We start from the raw sequence: 20506 nt of genomic DNA on the forward strand, positions 1-20506 counted from the left end.
TTTTTTTTTTGGTGTGAACTTTTGATATTATTAGCATAAAGCAGGTCTGGTAAGGATTCTCCCCCCACAGAGATCTACAACTATTCTGAAACTTGAAAGTCTTAGAAAATTATCTAGTGCATTTAAAGATTAACTGATTTATCTCAGGCTCCCTTAACCAGCATGTGTTAGGTTTGGTCTTAAACCTGGTCTATTTTACTAGTAAGCCATTTCACTAAACAAATCTTCCCTTCACATTTCAGAATTGCAATAATTCAGGCTAATATAAACCCTGAAATCATAGAATCCTATTTAGTGAAGTATTATTTCACTGATGAGACACAATGAATAAATACTTAAATAAATGCAATTTTGATTCAACTTTGGCAATAAAATAGAATAAATTATTTTACTACTTTGGTAGTAAAATAGAAAGGCCTTAGGACAACACTGTTCAGTAGTAAGAAGAGGAGACAACTTCTGGCTACAAAGCTAGATTGCAAGTATATATCTAAACAACTCATTTTATTGAGTTGGTTTCACTAGCTGAAAACAGATGAGAGGAAGTTTCATGGATGAGACAAGGAAACCGAAAATAGCTAAATCAATGTGTGTTAATAAAGGTATTTGGCAATCTCTGAGTGCTAAATGACTTTCATTCTGTTCTTCTGCCGGGGCATAACAGAGCTGCCAAAAAATCAATAGGAGATGAATATATGTATCAGGGAAAAAGTTGGCTCTGTAAGTGTGAAACAGTTTCAACTTGGAAGTGCTAAGGAAGTAACAGTATTGAAGACAACAAATGCAAAACTATTTAAATCCAAATCCTCATAAGATTAAAGAGCAATTAAAATCAAACAATGGAAGAAATATGATAGAATAATAATCTTTAGTTTAACTAACTAGTTTAGTTGTAGATGTTTCTTTCCAAGTGAGTTCCCAAAATATCTAATAGTTGTAATTTTCAAGCCTAATAAAAAACTCATCATCAAACTTTTCAAAAAAGACATGGTCAAGTTTGAAAGAGGGGAGAAAAAGGCATTTGTAATGAAAGGAAGCTAAAATTCAAAAGGCAATAATAGTATGTAGGTATAAAATATTTTTCCATCACATTACTCTTAAAAATATGTAAATAAAGCATGTTTTCTTTACAGGATAACTGGAGCATGCAGTGACACTGCATTCTCAGAGACACAACAATTAAAGAGATTTATGAAAAAATATACTAGTAGTATTTTTTGGCTAACTTGATTTCATTCTTTCCTGTCAATCCCTTCCCTAGTATCCTACATCCCCAAATCTTTGGCCCTTTTCCCCAGTCTACATTATAAAGATGCTCTCATACATTATTCTAAGGCATACAAGCAGAATGATGAATTATTAAAATCACATCCATTTACCTGATGAGAACACACTGGTTGTCATGACGTTTCCATAGACAGCGGTAACATTCATTAGCAACTGCAAAGATGTGAGGTGAAATCTCCCCCATGTGGTGCCTGCTGTAATGCTCCATTGTTGACTGGTCATACAGGCCAGGAATGGTCTTGTAAGGATTCACTGAAGCAATAATGGAACCAATATAGGTCTGTAAATACATAGAGAGGAGAAATACAAATTATTCACAGGCCTGCAGGTGACATGTTAACATGAGCCTACATGAATTTTTGCTCTCCCTTATTGAAATTATTTCTTAAGGCACAGAATGAGGTGACACACGTACAGTACTTTACAAACTTTAAAGCATTATAACAATTCCAGGTATCATTATCAGAAAAACAAATCAAAAACAGTTTAGCCCTGCAGTAGTTCTAGCATCTCTTCATCATACAAGTTCTCACTTAGTATGAACTTAGTATGAACACACACTATGTAAATAATGAACTTTATATAATAACTACTGGAAAAGTCTTTTGTATTAAAATCCACATAAACATGACTCCCAGAGTAGCAAGCCCTCAATAAAAATAATTACATAATAAATATTCAAAATGGAGTGGACATGTTAAACATAAGATACCTCTAAGAAATGGGAAGTTTGTGAATTGGAACTGGAGCTCAGGAGAGACAATGGGGTTGGATGCATAGATCTGGAATCTCTATCAAAGAGCATAACTGAACCTATGGAAGTTGATAAGAGAATGTACAGAGAGAGGAAAGAAAAGAGCCCAAAATAAATCCAAAAAATATGGATGAGATTACATCCATAGTTTCAGGGTAAAACACAGGTAATGAGCCAGCAAATAAAACTAAACAGAATGTGGGGTTTTTCCCCCTTTGATCTGTTTCTTCTTTCACTACTGTGACTAATATGGAATATAATTTACATGACAGCAAATGTATAAATTATTAAAACTGCCTACTATCTTCAAAAGAGGGGAATGCGGGAGAAAAATTAGAACTTAAAATTTTGTAAAAATTAATGCTAAACTTTCTTGGTACGTAACTGGGAAAAAAAGTAAATATTAGAGGAAAAAATAAGAAGAATTGCTAGGAAGGCAGAAGGACAAAGATAAAAGGAAGAGGGAGTTGTGAAAAATATCTAATGTTAAGGAAAGTTTATTTTGAAGAATGTGATTATACTTGATGGATTAGATCAAGAGTTAGATTGCAAATGGTTGGGACACGAGATAAAGAAGGAAATATGTAGGAAATAAGGAAACACAGGAAAACAGCTGAAGAAGAACAAGTAATCAAGTGAGGATTTTTTAAGGGTAGGGGAGACACTGTGATATGTTTGGAGGACACAGGGAAAGAGTCCATGAGAAGGGAGAGACTGAAAATTAAAGAATGAGAGATGATTAGGGAAGTAATATATTGGAAGAGAATAGAGGGGTTTCATTTGGTTGAAGGGTCAATACACCTTTTTATCAAACAATGAAGTACAAGAAGAGAGAATGGTAGATAATATCATGGAATTCCAAATATAGAATAGGCAAGAGATGGAAGCTCTTTATTCAAACTTCTTTTTATTCAGCAAAATATGAGGCAGAATCTTCTGCTAAGAACAAAGGGGTAAGGATAGCGTAAGAGGCTTAAGGAAAAAAAGGTCTGAAATAAACATTATGGGTCATGAAAAAGAAATCAAGTGGAGAAGATGACAATAATTGTCTTATTGCAAGGATAACCAAGTTGATATTAGTAACAAATTTTAGTGGACAAAAATCAATAAGGTTGTGTAATATCCTCCAGTATTTTTCTGCAGTCTATATGGAGAAGGCAGATAATGGTGATGAGGGTGGAGGTAGCGGAAGTAATCCAAGGTTAGAATTTGACAAGGTATGAGTAACGCCAAGAAAAAAACATGAAAGAAGAAAAACCAAAAACACCCCTTTGTGGTTTACAAAATGTCCTTTTCCTGCCATGTCAAAAAATATAGAAAAAACATTTAATCTCTTTCCTAGAAAATAGTGACTTGCTTTCTTAGTCCTGTGGTAAATGGAATTTATATTTCAGTTTGTCCAAGTCTAATCTGCAATGAATGGAGTGTCTCCTTCTCTCTCAATTACAACTTAAATAAATGAGGCTGGATGTTTTTTAAACCGTAGTTTAGCACATCAGCTTCAGATATTATCCAACAATCATATTCTTTTTTTTTTTTTAATGTGGTACAACCTAAGATTATATGTTCATGCTGCCTGATTTTTAAAATACTGGTTTAGTTTATTATATCTTTCCCAAGTTATGGTTTCTTTTCAAAAGATTTCCTTGTTATAAACAACATATCATGGCATGTTACTCATTTTTAAAGAATAAATTCAATGATTCAATTGAACAGATGACTGATGAACTTTGAATATAGAGTGAAGCACACTTTTCCACTATATTTCTTTTTCACTTTTTGGGTGCAAATTGCTAATATTGAAATATGTTTTATATGACTTCACATTTGCTTGTGTTATGCATTGGTGAAAGAAGGGCTAAATAGGAGGATTTAAAAAATTTTTTTCCCTGAATGTTAAAAATAAATTAACTGAAATCACATTTTACTTATCAATTCAAAACAAGCATTTGTTAAAGTATGGAAGAGAGGCAAGCTGCTGGAATGCACTTTGCCAGGTAGTTGAAAGGACAACAGACTGGAGTGGGACGAAAGCTATGGAAGGAAGATTGAGTAGAAGTCTCAAATCCAGACAGGAGTTGATGAGGGTCTGGACCAGAACAGTGTTAATATCAGGGGAAAGTAATATGAAAGATATTACATCTGATCAAATCTGGAGGGTGACAGAAGATGAAGAGTTAAAAATGACACCTAAATTGAGGGACTGGGTGACCAGGAAAATGGTGCCCTTTGAACATGATGCCTTGAAGAAAAAATTAGTTAAATTTTTTGGATGTGTTACATTTAAGATGTTTATGGGACAACCAGACTGAGATGTAAGACGAGTGATTTGAGAATCATCAATATAGTGATGACAATGAATCCATGGGAGCCGATATGATCACGGAACGAGTAAAAAAGAAGAACAGAGGTCTCAGGTCAGGGGTGGGTTAGGGATGCACTTTTAGCAGGTGTAAAGTCCAATAAAAAGGAGCAGGTGAAGAAGATAACAATGAGAGAAGAATATCACCAAATCTACAAAGAAAAGAGTATTAAAGAGAAGAAAATGGTCAGAGAAGAAAATGATCGACAATAAAAGGATGCAGAGAAGTCAAGAAGGCTATGGACTGAGAAAATGCGATTAGCTTTGGCAATTAACAGATCACTGATAACTCTGGAGAAAGTAGTTTTCATCAGTTGCATGAGATCAGACATCCAAAAAAATTTTGGATGCTTTTAAAATATTTTTTAATGGAAACCTTTCTAAAAATAATAACATGTGTACTATTCTTTTTTAAAAATTTCCTTTATTTTTATAAATAAATTTTTTTACATTTGTTTGTATGGCACTTTATAAAATATAAAAAAGTCCTGTATGTATCTGTTCCTCACAACAGCACTGTGAGAAAGAAAGGGTTAAGTATTATTATCTTTTTAGAGATAAGCAAACCTAGACTTACAGATGTGAAATGACTGGTCACAGAGCAATTCAGTGTAAAGCAATAGCTTAAGCCCTCAGGTCCTCCAATTAACGATCTAGTCACTAATGAACCCTTTATCACCATATCAAAAGATCTTTCTCTTATCTTTACTCTCTCCAATTTGTCTTGGCATATCACATTGTGGCTTATTCTCTTATTCTCTTCTGGATTCCCTCTTTTCTTGGTTTCTAGAAATCAAGAGTCTCAGAATTCTTTTCTTTTATATACCTACCCACAGCCCAATTTATGTATTAAACACTAATAAGGAGTTTCATAAACCGTAGGAACCAGGCTATATGTTATTTTTGTATTTCAACCATAGACCAACACAATGCTTCTGACATAGGTTTTTAAAATAAATGTCTCTTTAGGGTATTCAAAATGAATTCCTGAGGTCATGCACATAGACACACAGACAACAGGAATTGCCTTATTTTCTGAGTTAATGAATCCTTTCTCCTTACCTGCCTGATCTGCTTCTTCTGTTAAAGGCAATCATTTCTCAAGACCTTTTGGTAAAGGTGACATGAGGAGCAGTTAAATGTTGCTTAAAAGATTTTTATCTGACTTAAAACTGCCTGAAACATGAGCGTTCCATTTGTGACACTAGAGAATCTCTAGCTGGAAGAATCATCTAGATGTAATTTGCTCACTATCTGATGAATGAATATCTTCTGCTGCATTACCTCCAATGAAATATAATACCTCATCATAAATTAAATTGGCTTTATGGGAACATCCACCAGCATTGTGGCATGGACTGGGGAAATTATACCGACTCTGGTATTACAAAATATCAGAGTGAGGTTTGAAACATGTTCTTAGAACAAGATCTGGATGGAGGACTGCCTTTATATGTGTAAAAAACTCCTTGAACAAAATCACAGTTAAGTACAAATAATGAGAAACATAATGTCACCGAATCTAACATAAAATTTGTAGACAGAAGTCATATAGACATGTCAACTCATATTCAAAGACCAATAAAGCAAACATGTTTACTTATTGGCAAGTTAACAGTAAGAAAAAATCAATATCCTATTGAACTAACAGATAAAAAGAGCTCAGACAATTCCCAAATCCATATGTAGTAAAAATAAACTGAAGAGGTAAACAGTTCAATAAATCAAAAGGCGATCAAATTGGAAATATTAAATAGCCATTTAAAAATTTAAGTAGATCCTCTTTTTTGGGGATCCTCTTTCCTGGTATCTTTTCCAAAAGAATGTATATTAACTGGAATGGCAAAAGGATGGTTTGATTTTATTTTTTAAAATAATGGATTCTGCATATTATAGAAATATGATAGAATGAAGAAAAATTTTATTTACACTTTTAAACAAAAATTAAACATACAAATGGATTTTCCAAATATTGTAAGACATTCCTTTGCATAGGAGGTCAAGAACAGACATCTTCCAGGTGTAGCATTTACATATTCAGTGTCCCTCTTACATATATCTATAGAAAAAGTTAACTCCAGATGCCAGTGCTCAAAGATGGCTCCCTATTCTAAATTTAAAAGTCATTTTTAAAAACAAAACAAAACAGTATTTACCTAATAACTACTTAGTATTGCTTCATTCCCTTTTTGGATACATTTCCAACATGAAAACAAAGAAAACAGAATTTGCAGTGCAGCAGAGGGTGGAATTATTACCTTCCCTGGCCTAGAGCATCTACAAACTAACTTATTCATTCATTCAACTTCTATTAGATAATTTTAATTTAATTTAATTTAAATTTCTAAAGCAAACTAAAACTCATGTGAAACCATCCCAGAATGGCAAATTTTATTGGCCATGGCTTTTTAACACATGGGTCTCCATTAAAGATAAAGACTATTACATAGTTCATAATGGATTTTTGAAGAAAAGGTTTATAAAGCTCCTCTTAAAGGACCAACTATCTTTACAGATGCATCCAAACATAATACTTGTACTGTATACTCTTGTGACTTAACTATAAAGAGAGTAGTCAGAACTCCTTTTCAGTCCACTCAGAATAAATTGTATGCAATCATTCTAGCTCTTACTTATTATCTAAGAGATATAAATATAATATTTGATTCGGCCTATTCAGTAGATGTGGTACAAAGAATTGCCACAGCCCAAATAAAATTTGTAGCCTCTAATATATATATCAGCTCTTTAAGGAACTTCAAGAGCAAGTGAGAAAGCATCCAAGTAAGATTTATATCTTGCATGTCCACTCTCATAGTAGACTTCCAGGTCCTATTTTTGATGGTAATTTAAAGGCAGATAGCCTTCTAACTATGCTGGTCAATACTTTATTTCAAGAAGCCCAAGAATCTCATTCTAAATATCATCAGGCTGCTCAAGCTTTACTTTTACAATTTGGAATAACGAGAGGAAGCAAGGAGCATAGTAAAAGCCTATACAGCTTGCCTTCCTTTCCACTCTCCTACACTGCCTCCAGGGAAGAACCCTCATGGTTTGAGACTCGATGAAATTTGGCAAATGGATGTGACCCATTATAAATCTTTTATCCATGTTGTGGTAGACACCTTTTCAGGATTCACTTTTGCAATACCAGCAGCAAAAGAGACAGCCTGAGTGGTCACTGAAATCCTTATACAAGCATTTGCAATTATGGGTATGCCACAAGCAATAAAAACAAATAATGGACCTGCATATACTTCTAAACATTTTGCACACTTCTGTGCACAGTATAAGATTTTACACACCACTGGCATACCTTTTAATCCTCAAGGACAGGTAAGAATAGAAAGTAGAAACAGAGACATCAAGACACTCCTCCAAAAACAAAAGAAAGGGGGAACAACAGGTAACCCTAGAGAACTTCTAAATCTAGCTCTTTATACTATTAACTTCTTGATTTTTGACAAAGATGCACTGGCTCCGGCAGACAGATTTTATAATCCACCAGAAGGGCAGTGTCCAGTGTGAACAGCTCCACTATCTTTAGATAAATCGCCAGGTGTTGTGGAGAGAACCAGAAAGTGATAAATGGAAGGGATCAGATAGGTTAACTGCTTGGGGAAGAGGGTTTGCTTGTATCTCTACAGATGGAGAAGGAATCAGATGGGTGCCAATGAGCTGTATTCACTTTGTCCATTGGAGAGAGACGGAGCAGACCCTTGAAACAAAGGAGAAGACCCAAGAAACAATGGATGGTTCCATCGCTGACTGTGTCCACCACTGAAAGAGTATGGCAGTTACGGCGTTTAATTCATGGACATCAAAAATTGTAGGACTTGTGCATACTGAACCCAGGTGATGGAGAACATGATTTGGATTATATCCATTAAGTGATAATCCATGTTATAATGAGACTCCCTGATGATCTTTATGAAACTTAAGAATAAAATTAGATTATCATTCAATTAGAATGTTTCACAAAAATAACAACCAATAAAAAGCATTCAGTTTTGCCTATAGAGTTAACAGGATTCCAGAAGATTAAGTTATTAGCATAGTTAAGGAATTAAAAGTATTGAAAGAATTTTTAAAAAGTAACTTTCCCATTTAATTTGAATAAATTTGGGAGAGGAAGAATATTGAGGGAGAAAGGGAAAATGGAGTTAGAAAAGGGAATGGGAAGGAAAGAAAAAAAAAAAGGATGGGAAAGAGGAATGGGGGAAATCATGCTAACAGTTCCCGATTACCATCATTTTAAATTGGTGGTGCAAAAGTGGCTGCTCAAGGGCATAAATGTTTGGTGAAGTTTAAAAATACATATAGTCTGACAGATGGTTATGATCATTTTCTGGCAATGCTTGTGTCTTGATTTCAGACTTTCAAAAAACAACAACAAAAAACCTTATAACCATATTTTATTATTTTTCCCTTATAACTGACTACCTGCCAATGTTGAAGTAATTATCTGACCTTTTGACAGCCTTTAGCCTATCTGTAAAAGAACCTGAATTAATGACAGACATCACTTCTTGGCACTTTCATCAGTAAGGAAAAAAAGAAGGGCCTCTCTGGAAAAGCTCAACTTGGAAAAGTGCATGGGAAATGAAATACAGATTTAAGCCTACATATCCAAAACAGTAAATTCCATCACTATGTTCACAACCATCCCAAAATTCTAAGTGAAACCCATTGAGGGGTCATTTCAATTCACCTACCCAGTGAAGTCTGAATACCTTTAAGTGACTGCTCCCTTTTCACACTTTTCTTGTCACGAACCTGCTTCAATATTTAATTCAATAAGTCAAATGTATTTGCAGTCTGTGCTTAAAGTGCCACAAAGTCAAATTCTTGACACCTAAAAATGCAGAGGTTATGAATATATTCATTGACCTATCATTTATTTTTAGGTACAAGTTCAGTCCTTAAATTCCACTTTACTTGACTCCTTTCTGTTCTGTTTTTGGGCTAGACCAGCAACTTAACCAGCTGACAGGATGGAAGAGAAATCATTTCCTTTGGGGTCAACTTCAACACCATAATTTCAAGTAAGCTGTCCTCTACCCAGCATCATGTCCAATGATGTGGTTTAGTTACTTTTCAAAGGCTGGGAAAATCTCATTTACTGTGCACTAAGCTTATCCAGTTATCCAAGAGGGATAATTTCCAAATTGCATGAGGACATATCTTATTTTTGAGAATTTTTTTTAAAAATCTGTTATTGTCCTTTCTTGCTATTCATGGGAAAGATGAAGATATTCAAAATTTTCATCTGATTCTTGTGAGCTCACTAGAGCTAAGCACGTGAGTGCTTGAGAATCTTAATGGGACAGGTTGGACCAAAGCCAGATTCATCATTTATGATTCTCATTGTTCATTTCCCACCAGACAAGCTTTTAGTACTTTGTTCCCTCCTCACTTGTCTAGTATAACATTAATTTGTGTTATGTTTATTTCCTCTGGTCCCAAATAGAATATATGATCTTTGAAGGGGGCAATGATTTCATTTCTCTCTTTATATCTTCAGTGTCTTACACTTAATAGGTGCTTGCTATTATATTCTCTTTTCTATACCAATGCATTAATTAATTAGTCTTAAGAGGAATGATCTAATTTCTCCTGTTGTGAATTCTTATCTGATTCTTCCTAGTTTAGTTGGCACCTCCCCCTCCTGCTTTTTCTTCTTTTTACTTATTCTAACACTTATATAATTTCCTAAAGCCAGATGTATTAAATTATATGTATTAAGTATGTTTTTGGAAATTGAGTCAGGTCTACTTTTATTGTAGGATTGACAAAGCTTCTCTCCTAATTTCCACTCATCTAGATCCAATTCTTTTTTCGTAGAGAACCAAGGAGATGTGTACTGTACAGTTTTTAAAAGTTCAGTGACCTGCTCCAAAATTATAATCAAACCTTGGTTCTTCATAATCCTGATAATGCTCTCTAAACATTTTCCTTGAAGAGAAACTGGTTAGTCTCAAAATCCTTGATTCATCCCTTTCTAGTTACCAATGCCTCCTCACTCTCTCTCTCTCTTTTTACTGACATCTACTACCATAGTCCAGATTTTACTACCTAACATTTTAATCACTACAAAAATTACTACCTCCCAATTATAAAAAAGAGCTTCCATACTTCTCCATTTAGTTCCTCTTTTCCACTGCTGAACTTCTTGAAACTTTCCTTTAAAGAAAGTTATGTTCAGGGATTCCACATGCTGATATCATGTTTTTTTTAACAACCCTTCTAATTTCCTACCACTTTACTGTTTCCCCAAAGTCTCTTATTAAACCATCCCTCTTAGTCTTCAAACTCTTACTACTCTGTCAGCTGAGGTTAACCACTCTTTCTGATACCATTTTCCCTCTTAATTTTAGAGACAATGTACATTATCCAGGTTCTCCTGCTTGTAACAGTGCTTGTAACAACCAATAGTTTATTTCATTTTGTGACAGCAGTGATCAGCTATGTATGCTTCCATTACTACCAGAATGACTGAGAACCTCTGACCTTAACCAAATGAACCTGGAGTTGTTTCCTCTCACTTTTGGTTAGTTCTATCTGTAAAATGCTAGATTTAATGCTTCATACTTCTGTATCTTTGATGTATTCTTAATTCTCTATTGATGCAACAGGCAGTTTTCAGTCAGAGGACCAACAAAATGGAGGAACTAGATATTCTCTTCAGTCTATGCAAATAACAAGAGGAGAAAGATGCACCAAAGCTAGAGCAATCACAACATTTTCTACAGTAAAAGAAAGCAAGAAGACAAGAAAAGTATCAATTTTATGAATTAAAAGTGGAAAATATTAATTCCTACACTCATCATCCTTCTCCATACTCTGCCAAGGACTATAAACCAACTCCATGGCTTATGTTTTGGAACCTACTAGGGGATTTTCTTTCCTCTACAATCTCTGCTGGCTCACAACATCCCTCTTCTTCCTCTAGTTCCTTGTCGCAACAAACAGCAGCAAACTTCCACTTTGCCACATCATGTGAGAGAGGTATATGGAGAAAGGGATGGAACTTCTTTTCTGCCTGGGGATGTGGTTTATGTTCTTCAGTTAAGGGACTCCAAAGCTACAGAAACTGCCCAGAATATCTACTCCATCCTCTGCCACAAAGTGATAGTTATACAAAAAGGATGAACAATGGCATAACACAGAGAAGTAAATGGAGACAACTGGGGCTAAGGACAAGTATGTGGGGTTGAAGAAAAGGTGAATGGATTCTTTCTAGGACCAATCCTGTCCATCCACTCCCTCCTCTTCCCACCTCCAGAAGCTAGCTGGGGAATAAACATGAGATGAAGTTGAGACAAATTTGAGGTCCACCCATAGAAAGTAAACTCATCATCAAAAGGGAGAGAGCCAAAAACTGAGCAACAGGAGAACATAAAAAATTCTCAGGAGAAACAAAATTCAATTAAAAATCTAAAACACAAAGAGATCAATTGCTGGGGAAGATTATAAATGAATGACTATAAATAGAATGACTATTAAGACATCTAAAAGATTGCAAATCTATGTAAACAAATATTACAAATCAAATTAAATTTGAACCAACACATAATGAAACACAGAGCACTGTAGATTGCCTAAAGAGCATTCCTACTGTCAGCAAGATGTTCCAGAACTGGTCCAAGAAAGAAATAATTTAGATGTGAGGATTTAGATGTGCACAACTTACAATTTGCAAAGTAGAAATAATTATAAAAATGGAAAAAGTTGAATCTGTTCATCTGCTTGAATCTACTCATATCATTCCTTATAGACGGAATACTCTTCTTTACTTGCTTTCATATTTCATGAATATATGAATATATTCATACTTTCAAGGTCAACTCAAATTCCATCTTCTCTATGTAGCCTATCCCTTTTCTATCATCAGTGACACCTTTTTACTCTCAATATCACAATTAACTTTTAGTGATACTTCACAGTACATTTATAGGTTATGTTATGCTATAATTATTTGTGAATGTGATAACTGTTAAGCTCCACCAATTAAACTGTTAGTTCCTTAAGTACAGTATCTTTTTTAACCTAATAGAGTCTCAGAACCTAATAACAGAGCTCTGCACAAAATAGATGCCTAATAAATGCTTACTTTCTCTGCTTGTCTAAACTTTTCTGCTTGAATTTTAAAATTCTCACTATCTGCTCCAACCCTAACTGTGCAACTATTTTTCTCTTTAATATGTAAGCCTCTATTCTGACCAAGTCAACCCTGCTCAATATCCCATCAAACTATATTCATTCATGCTTCTGCACATTTCCTCATATCATTCTCCTCCTCTAGAGTACCATTCATTTTTCCATTGACCTAGACAAACCCATACCAAGAGCATCTCGATCCTCATCAAAATTACTTTTGCATATACTTTGTAATTATCTTTACATGTTAGTTCCCCATCAGTAGAATGTAAGCTTCTAAAGGGTTGGGCTTATTGCTTTTTTTATTTCTATCAGAATAGCAGCTAGCATATATATTAGACACAGATTTTTAAAAAATCATCTTTCTTAGGCCACAGTGCCATGAGCATCGCTTCCCTGGAGTTGGAACCCACCTGTCATCAGCCCATATATTGGCAAAATAAACATTTCTAAGATCCTTAAAAAAGCAGAGCCTCTGGCCTTTCCATCTTTGTCTCTCTCCAATGTCTTGATTAAGAAACATTTAATAAATTGAATCTAATAGTGAAGGGAATACAAATTTAATCTAATTAATAAAAATATGCCTTGTCTCAACTTATAAAATAACAATAGCTAAGAAAATACTTTAGTATCAGTTTTTAAAAAACAACAAGAGTACCCCTGCTACATTTCTAATGATAAGTTTTCCCTTTCAAATGATAGAGGCAAAGGACCCTCAGTAACCCAATAAATTCTAGATGAAAGGTGGAAATAAGCAAAGCTCATGCTTGACATTGGCTTTCCCTGCTGGAATTCTTGGCTAACTTAAGCTCTGATGAGTGAGGAGAAGATGGGCCTTGGCATCCATTATAAATGTATTTACTCTAATGAGGAAATAATAGTGGCTACTTTACAGATAATAATATAATTAGGCCCAGACTTAAATCAGACTATAAAGGCATAATTAACTGAATTGAACTGCAAATTGAACTCACACAAACTTCAGATGAGCATCTACCTTAGTCTGCAAGGGCAAAGGGGAAATTCTCTACTGTAGAAGAAAAAACAAAAGGGCCACTCACAGTTTATTAGGAAGCATACAGATCAGGTTCCTTCAAAGATAAGAAAACTAACCTTTCTTTTCCCTCTAAAATATGTAATTTCTCCAACTGCTAAGTGTCCCCCCCCCCATGTTTATTTTAAAATTAAATTTGAAAATGAATATGTAAAAGCTTATGGATATTTTTCTTTAAAAACAGGAAAAGTACAGATGTAGAGATTTTACTCCATGAAAAGATTCTTCAACAGAAAAACAAAAATTTTGTTTTACAGGCCAAGCTTACAAAATGGTCTTTTGATATGTACTGCAATGCATTTATTTCCAAGTTTCCTCTGATACAATATAGAGATACTGTTACATGGTTGTCATATTTTTAAAATAAGCATCACCTTTACAAAAGTACATATGGAAAACTTTTTCACTCATAAAATTTAACTTAAGCCAAGCTCAACTAGTCTAAATATGATACTATGATTATAAAGTTTATTCTCTAAATGTCATTGTTTGAAAACATTTGGAAAACATTTAGGTGAATGAGCAATACTGTCATTTTGTAGTGTGAAAATCAATGCAAATAACTTTTTTAGAAAATATAAGCACTGACTCTAATTACAAGGTTTTTCTTTTTGATGAGATGGAAGAAATAAAGAACAAATATCTGAAAATTGTAAAATAAAATTTAACTTAAAAAGCAAAAGGGGAAAAAATTAAATAAATTATATTTTCAACAGGAGATAAAACCATTCTTAAACTCAAGAAATTCTATATAGGACATTCTCACTCTAAAAATGAAAAAAGAAATGAACAAACAAAAAACACCAAGGAAATTTTATAAAAATTGGCTACATTATATAACTGCAACTGATCAAACACTTGGAAGCTCAATTAACTTTTTATATTGCCTATTTTTAAAAAAAATATGTGTTATAAAAATGAATATATAAGTTTATAAAAATAAAGTACAAAGTGCTTTAAGAATAAAGCAACATTTCTTTAAAATCTAGCATTTTAACCCTTTTCCCTTAAAAATTTAATACAGAACTTACATATATCTGAGTTTTCTGATATCGCTGGAATAAATTGTGCAATATGGAGCCTTCATGGAGGTCTATCAATGTAGCCATATTTTCCACACCTTCTTCATTTGATGGATGCATAGCTGTTACCTTTTGCTGTGTAATCGTATTCTGCTTATAGGTGAATACCTGAGGAGAAAAGATTCATTATATTTTTAGTTATTATCATCTTAAGTTGGACTTAGAAAGAACCTTTAAAGTAAACTAGGGGTCATATGAATAATATAGTTATTAGTGAGGTCATTAAAAAAATTCAAGGACTTCATATCAGTTACAATCATTCTGAACTACTTTTCCATTTCCATGTTTACACACGTAATTCCATTTAATGTCCCCAATTACCCTATGAATTAAGTGCTATTGCTATCCCTATTACACAATTAAGGAAACTGAGGCTCAGAAACTTGTCCAGTGTAACCCAGAATGTAAATGTCTAAGGTGAGAGTCTTTCTGACTCCAACTCCCAGAAATATCCACAACACAGTCATGGAAACTATTAAGATCTACTCAGACACAAACTTTTGGATAGGAAGCTATCCTTACAATTACTATCAGATGTTTCTGATAGATATTAGTTTAAATGCTGACTCTCCTCAGGGAACTATGGAAAATGGAGTTCTATAATCCATAATTATCTCCCTTGACAGTATCAGATTAAAACACAGGTGCTTTGATTTTTCAAAGTGTGGTATAATCTTTAACGCAGTGTTCACATAGCTCTATAGGCCATATTTCTAACAGCTGTATTGAAAATAATAAACATATATATTTGCTTGTAAAATTCAGGGCAAACAAATATCACAGAAGTATTTTGAAGATATTCTTGGCATCTGAGCAATAAATTTTCATGTGTTCTTTTGACCAAACACTTCAGGTCTAGGATTTGATGAGAGCACGGACAAGTTCCTCTAAATACTAAATTTTTTATGTTTCTTATAGCAATGTTTAGTAGATAAAAATTCCTTCTTAAAATGGAGTGATCTCCCTTTGTAAATGATGATTAATGACAGGATTAACAAAACCAAAAATCATGTTTAAAGATGTGATCTGAACAACTAACACATACAAATCTGTGCAATGGCAAGGTATTTCATAAGATAACTTTGCTATCAATTTATGTATCATTATGACAAGACAAATTTTACATAATAGTAATGTTAGCACAAATAATTTTAAAATGAAAAAGTATTAATATGAAATACAAGTTTTCCCCAAATTAATTTTACAAGTATAATCCTTACCAGAGATAATAATTGTCAGCGACTTTTAAAAACTATTAAGATCCTTATGTACAACAAACTTCTTGTTACTACAGGAAAGAATGACAGCTTAGCTCACACTCTGTTACCAGGCGTCATCAGGAGATGACTACCAACTACCAACCCAATGATTTTTCCAAAACATTAAAAATGACAAACAATTCATAACCTTTTTCCTTCCCTCATATCATGGACCTTTTTGGCAAATTTAGTGAATGAAGCTCATTGGACCCTCTCAGAATAATGATTTTTAAAATAATAAAATACAATACACAGAATTACAAAGAAACCAATAATACTAAATCATTATCAAAACATTTGTAAAAGTGCATAGAATTCAGGATAACACTATTCCAAAGAGTCACTGAAACACTTTTTCTACCATATTGAAGAGCTGCTCTGAACTACACAAAAAAGGTCACAGACTAGGGCAGAGCCTGACACATCTTTCTTTCTGGAGAAGACTTACCTTAAGCTGCCTTAAAGTGGAAGATAAAATAGGCCCTTCTATCCCTTGCTGCTTTTCATGATAAATATATGGAAAAGAGAAAGAACAATACTATTCTGAAAAATATATCACAAAGAAGGTGTTCAAATGTTTTATCCTCTGGGACTATGAAAAATGGATATGACAGCTGGAAAAAGGGGATAGAAGAAGAGATGGCAAAATAAGTTGTTATAGTTGTGATATCCATCATGAAAGATCGAAGAATGCTGAAAATAATGATTCTCAGAGCTAAAGATGGAGGAAAAATAGCCTAGAAATACCTAAGCAGGTGTTAACCACATTGGAAAGCAGTTCCTTTTGCTGAAAAACTATCCCAACACTGTTGTTTTCCTTAGGAAAGCAGTGGCAGGTTCATTTTTTCTTCCTATTATCAGTGCCCAGAAAAGGACGCAGCATATAGTAGGTATTTTAACGTATAATTGATTTAACGTATAATTGAAACTTATAAATTTCCCAATCAATTATACGTTAAAATAAGTATCTATGTCTTCATTGTTATTGTTAGTTAGAATAATAATAATAATAAAGAAAAATAGCAAATGCATCAGGATTAACAGCGACTGGGAATGGTTTCCTATAGAAAAATGAGGTATTAGTTATTTTTAGTTAGTTTAGTCAAATTTAGTTATTACTATTGAGTCTTAGTTTATTTGAGTTAGAACCCTGAAAAATGACCATGGCGCTCTCCTTAATAACTCAATGGGAGTGTATTAAACAAAAGAGCAACAGTGACTTGCATTTTAAGGCGAATTACTTTGGCAATTGTGTAGAGAATGGTTGGAGGAGGAGAAAAGTTGAATTCAATACACAGATTTTGTACTTGGAAGACAAGATGTTTGAAAGAAGGATATTGTCTTTAATTTGTGGATAAGGAAACTCAAGTCCATAAAGTCTAGGGACTTGTCTGTGCTCACCTAAGACATAGGGAGGATCTGAACTCTGGTTTCTTATGGTAGATAACATTGCAAGTCACTCATTTTGTCACTCAACAATTATTTATTAAGTGCCTTTTATGTACTAAATACTATGTGGGGATGTTGGGGGATATAAAGATGAAAATAACCTAGCTGCTTCTTCAAAGGCAGTTAAGTGATACAGTGGATATAGTGCTAAGCTGGAGTGAAGAAGCCCTAAGTTCAGATTTCGGTTGTATGTATATGTATTACTTTGGACTATACATATATGTAATATTTGTATATAATTGTACTAGATATAAAGACAGAAATTGATCCTTTGGGCAGTATTGAGTTTGGGGAATTGAAAATTTCCCTAAAAATTAATCTTCCTGCTGTTAATGATGAATGGAATTAGTGGTGATGAGGTTAGTGTCAGCCAGAGAGTTGTTAAAATCCCCCTTCAGTAGGCACAGGTTTTTCATGAAAGAATTCATGAAACCCAAAATATCAATTGGCAAAAATGAAAGTTTATTGTTGGATAGGAAGCCAGTTTTGCTAAGAGACTGACTTCTTTAGTGGAAAAATCCTATTAGGGAAATGGAGGCTGACACTGAGAAGAGAATACCTTCTCAGTGGGCAGGGTCCTAGAAGCAGAGCTTTGGACCTTCTGCAAAGAATGAGTTTAGAAACTGCCCTTTCAGTTTGGACACGTATACTTATTTTTTAATTAATTTATACTTTAATATATTTAACATGTATTGGTCATCCTGCCATTTAGGGGAGGGGGTGGGGGGAAGGAGGGGAAAAATTGGGACAAAAGGTTTGGCAATTGTCAATATTGTAAAATTACCAATGCATATAACTTGTAAATGAAAAGCTATTAAAATTTTAAAAAAAGAAAGAAAAAAATTTGAAAAATTTGAAACCGCCCTTTAAAAAGGAGTTTTTGAGACTCAGGTTTCAGGTTGAAAGGGCAGGCCTACATGCTTATTGGTATCTGACTCAGATCTTCAATAGGAATTAACAACACTTCAAAGGGGTGGTTTTGGACTAAGATTTCTAATCGAATCAAAGGATCTGGCATCCCCAAAAGATAACTTATTGGGGGGGGGGGGAGAATATGCCTTCCCCCAAGAGGGTCTGAGATGCAAAAGGGAACAGAGTAATAATTTTAAAGGAAACACAGTATCCCTCCCGCTTTATCATCACACATAATATTCCCTCTCCCAACTCAGTCTGATTGTCCCCTAAACAGCAACTGATTATTTCCTAAAACTAGAATGACCTTCCTTCTTTATCTCTGCTTTTTAGAATTCCTCGTCTCCTTCAAGACTAAGCTCAGGCACCATCTTCTGACTTTTAGTTCCTTATGTCCACCATCCCAAAGTTACCTAATTTTGTGTCTATTTTTATACATACATGTAATGATGTATATACTACTATAGATTATTGGAAAATTCTACAAGATGACAAAAGGAAAATGAGGGACAGAACTGCTTGGTTATAGCAGAGTGGATTCCAAATTTAAAAAACTATGTAACCTCCTTCAAAAAAATTAAGTCTCTTTACTCTCATTCATTCTTATCTATTTGTTCTCCCAAAGAGCAGTTAAGTACAAAGGTTAAGCTACATCTTTGAGTAAGATGTACTGCACTTTCCTTTCCTAAAGTCATTTAGTCAATTATTATACTACCTAGTTTACTCTTTTATGAATAATTTGAGAAACAAAATCAGTATATGTCTCTATTTTCCTCAAAGATCTTGACTTGATGAATATTTTGGGGCAGATAAGGCAGATGAGAAATAATGAGAATAAACCTGAGGGAAACAGGAGGGAGATCTGGCAGTCCCACGATTAACAAAGTGGACTGATAAAATAACCTGACAGAATCACTGAAGGTGAAAAGTCAAATAAATAACCTGTATTTTAACAAAACAATCCCCTGTACAATATATTCAATGAGTAGTCAGCCATCCTTTGTATGAAGATTTCTGGTAAGGGATAACTCATTAACTCCTAAAGGAGTCCTTTACATTTTTGAAAACTCTAACAGTAAGGAGGTTTGTTTGTTTTTCATTCAAAGCAATTTCCTCTTCTTTACCTTAATTATTCCCTCATGCATTGAACTGCCTGGTCCACATTTGGATTAGCTCTCTATCCAACTATTTTTGAAATACCTTCAATTTTCTCAAGAAATTCAACCATGCCATTCTCATTTATAACATTTCCAAGTCTTTCAACAAGAATTAATGGAACACCTACAATAGATGCATAATTAGGAAGAACTAGGAAGTATGATTTGTATTTGAAATCAGTGTATGATTTAAGCTTCTGTTCCACAAAGAAATGACAAAACTAGTCTCTTTTTACATTTACTTTGAAGCTTATGTATGTTGTTGTTGTTTTTTTTTATTTAATAGCCTTTTATTTACAGGATATATACATGGGTAACTTTACAGCATTAACAATTGCCAAACCTCTTGTTCCAATTTTTCACCTCTTACCCCCCCCACCCCCTCCCCTAAATGGCAGGATGACCAGTAGATGTTAAATATATTAAAATATAACTTAGATACACAATAAGTATACATGACCAAAACATTATTTTGCTGTACAAAAAGAATCAGACTCTGAATTATTGTGCAATTAGCTTGTGAAGGAAATCAAAAATGCAGGTGTGCATAAATATAGGGATTGGGAATTCAATGTAATGGTTTTTAGTCATCTCCCAGAGTTATTTTTCTGGGTATAGCTAGTTCAGTTCATTACTGCTCCATTAGAAATGATTTGGTTGATCTCGTTGCTGAGGATGGCCTGATCCATCAGAACTGGTCATCATCTAGTATTGTTGTTGAAGTATATAATGATCTCCTGGTCCTGCTCATTTCACTCAGCATCAATTCGTGTAAGTCTCTCCAGGCCTTTCTGAAACCATCCTGTTGGTCATTTCTTACAGAACAGTAAAATTCCATAATTTTCATATACCACAATTTATTCAGCCATTCTCCAACTGATGGACATCCATTCAGTTTCCAGTTTCTAGCCACTACAAAAAGGGCTGCCACAAACATTCGTGCACATACAGGTCCCTTTCCCTTCTTTATAATCTCTTTGGGATATAATCCCAGTAGTAACACTGCTGGATCAAAGGGTATGCACAGTTT

The 20506-nt window shown here is 34.0% G+C and overlaps 1 protein-coding gene across 1 annotated transcript in view; it reads right to left on the bottom strand.

Annotated features, from left to right (window-relative positions):
* Positions 1 to 20506, bottom strand: part of MYO10 (myosin X) — a 220568-nt gene that overhangs the window by 110412 nt on the left and 89650 nt on the right. Inside the window, exons 3-4 of the mRNA XM_003759635.4 lie at positions 14649 to 14807; positions 1380 to 1567 (exon numbers count right to left, since the gene is read on the bottom strand). Of these exons, the coding sequence (XP_003759683.1) occupies positions 1380 to 1567; positions 14649 to 14807 (347 nt within the window). The remainder of the gene's footprint in view (positions 1 to 1379; positions 1568 to 14648; positions 14808 to 20506) is intronic.

Source organism: Sarcophilus harrisii, chromosome 1, assembly GCF_902635505.1.
Source record: "Sarcophilus harrisii chromosome 1, mSarHar1.11, whole genome shotgun sequence".
In the NCBI taxonomy this organism is placed as follows: domain Eukaryota; kingdom Metazoa; phylum Chordata; class Mammalia; order Dasyuromorphia; family Dasyuridae; genus Sarcophilus; species Sarcophilus harrisii.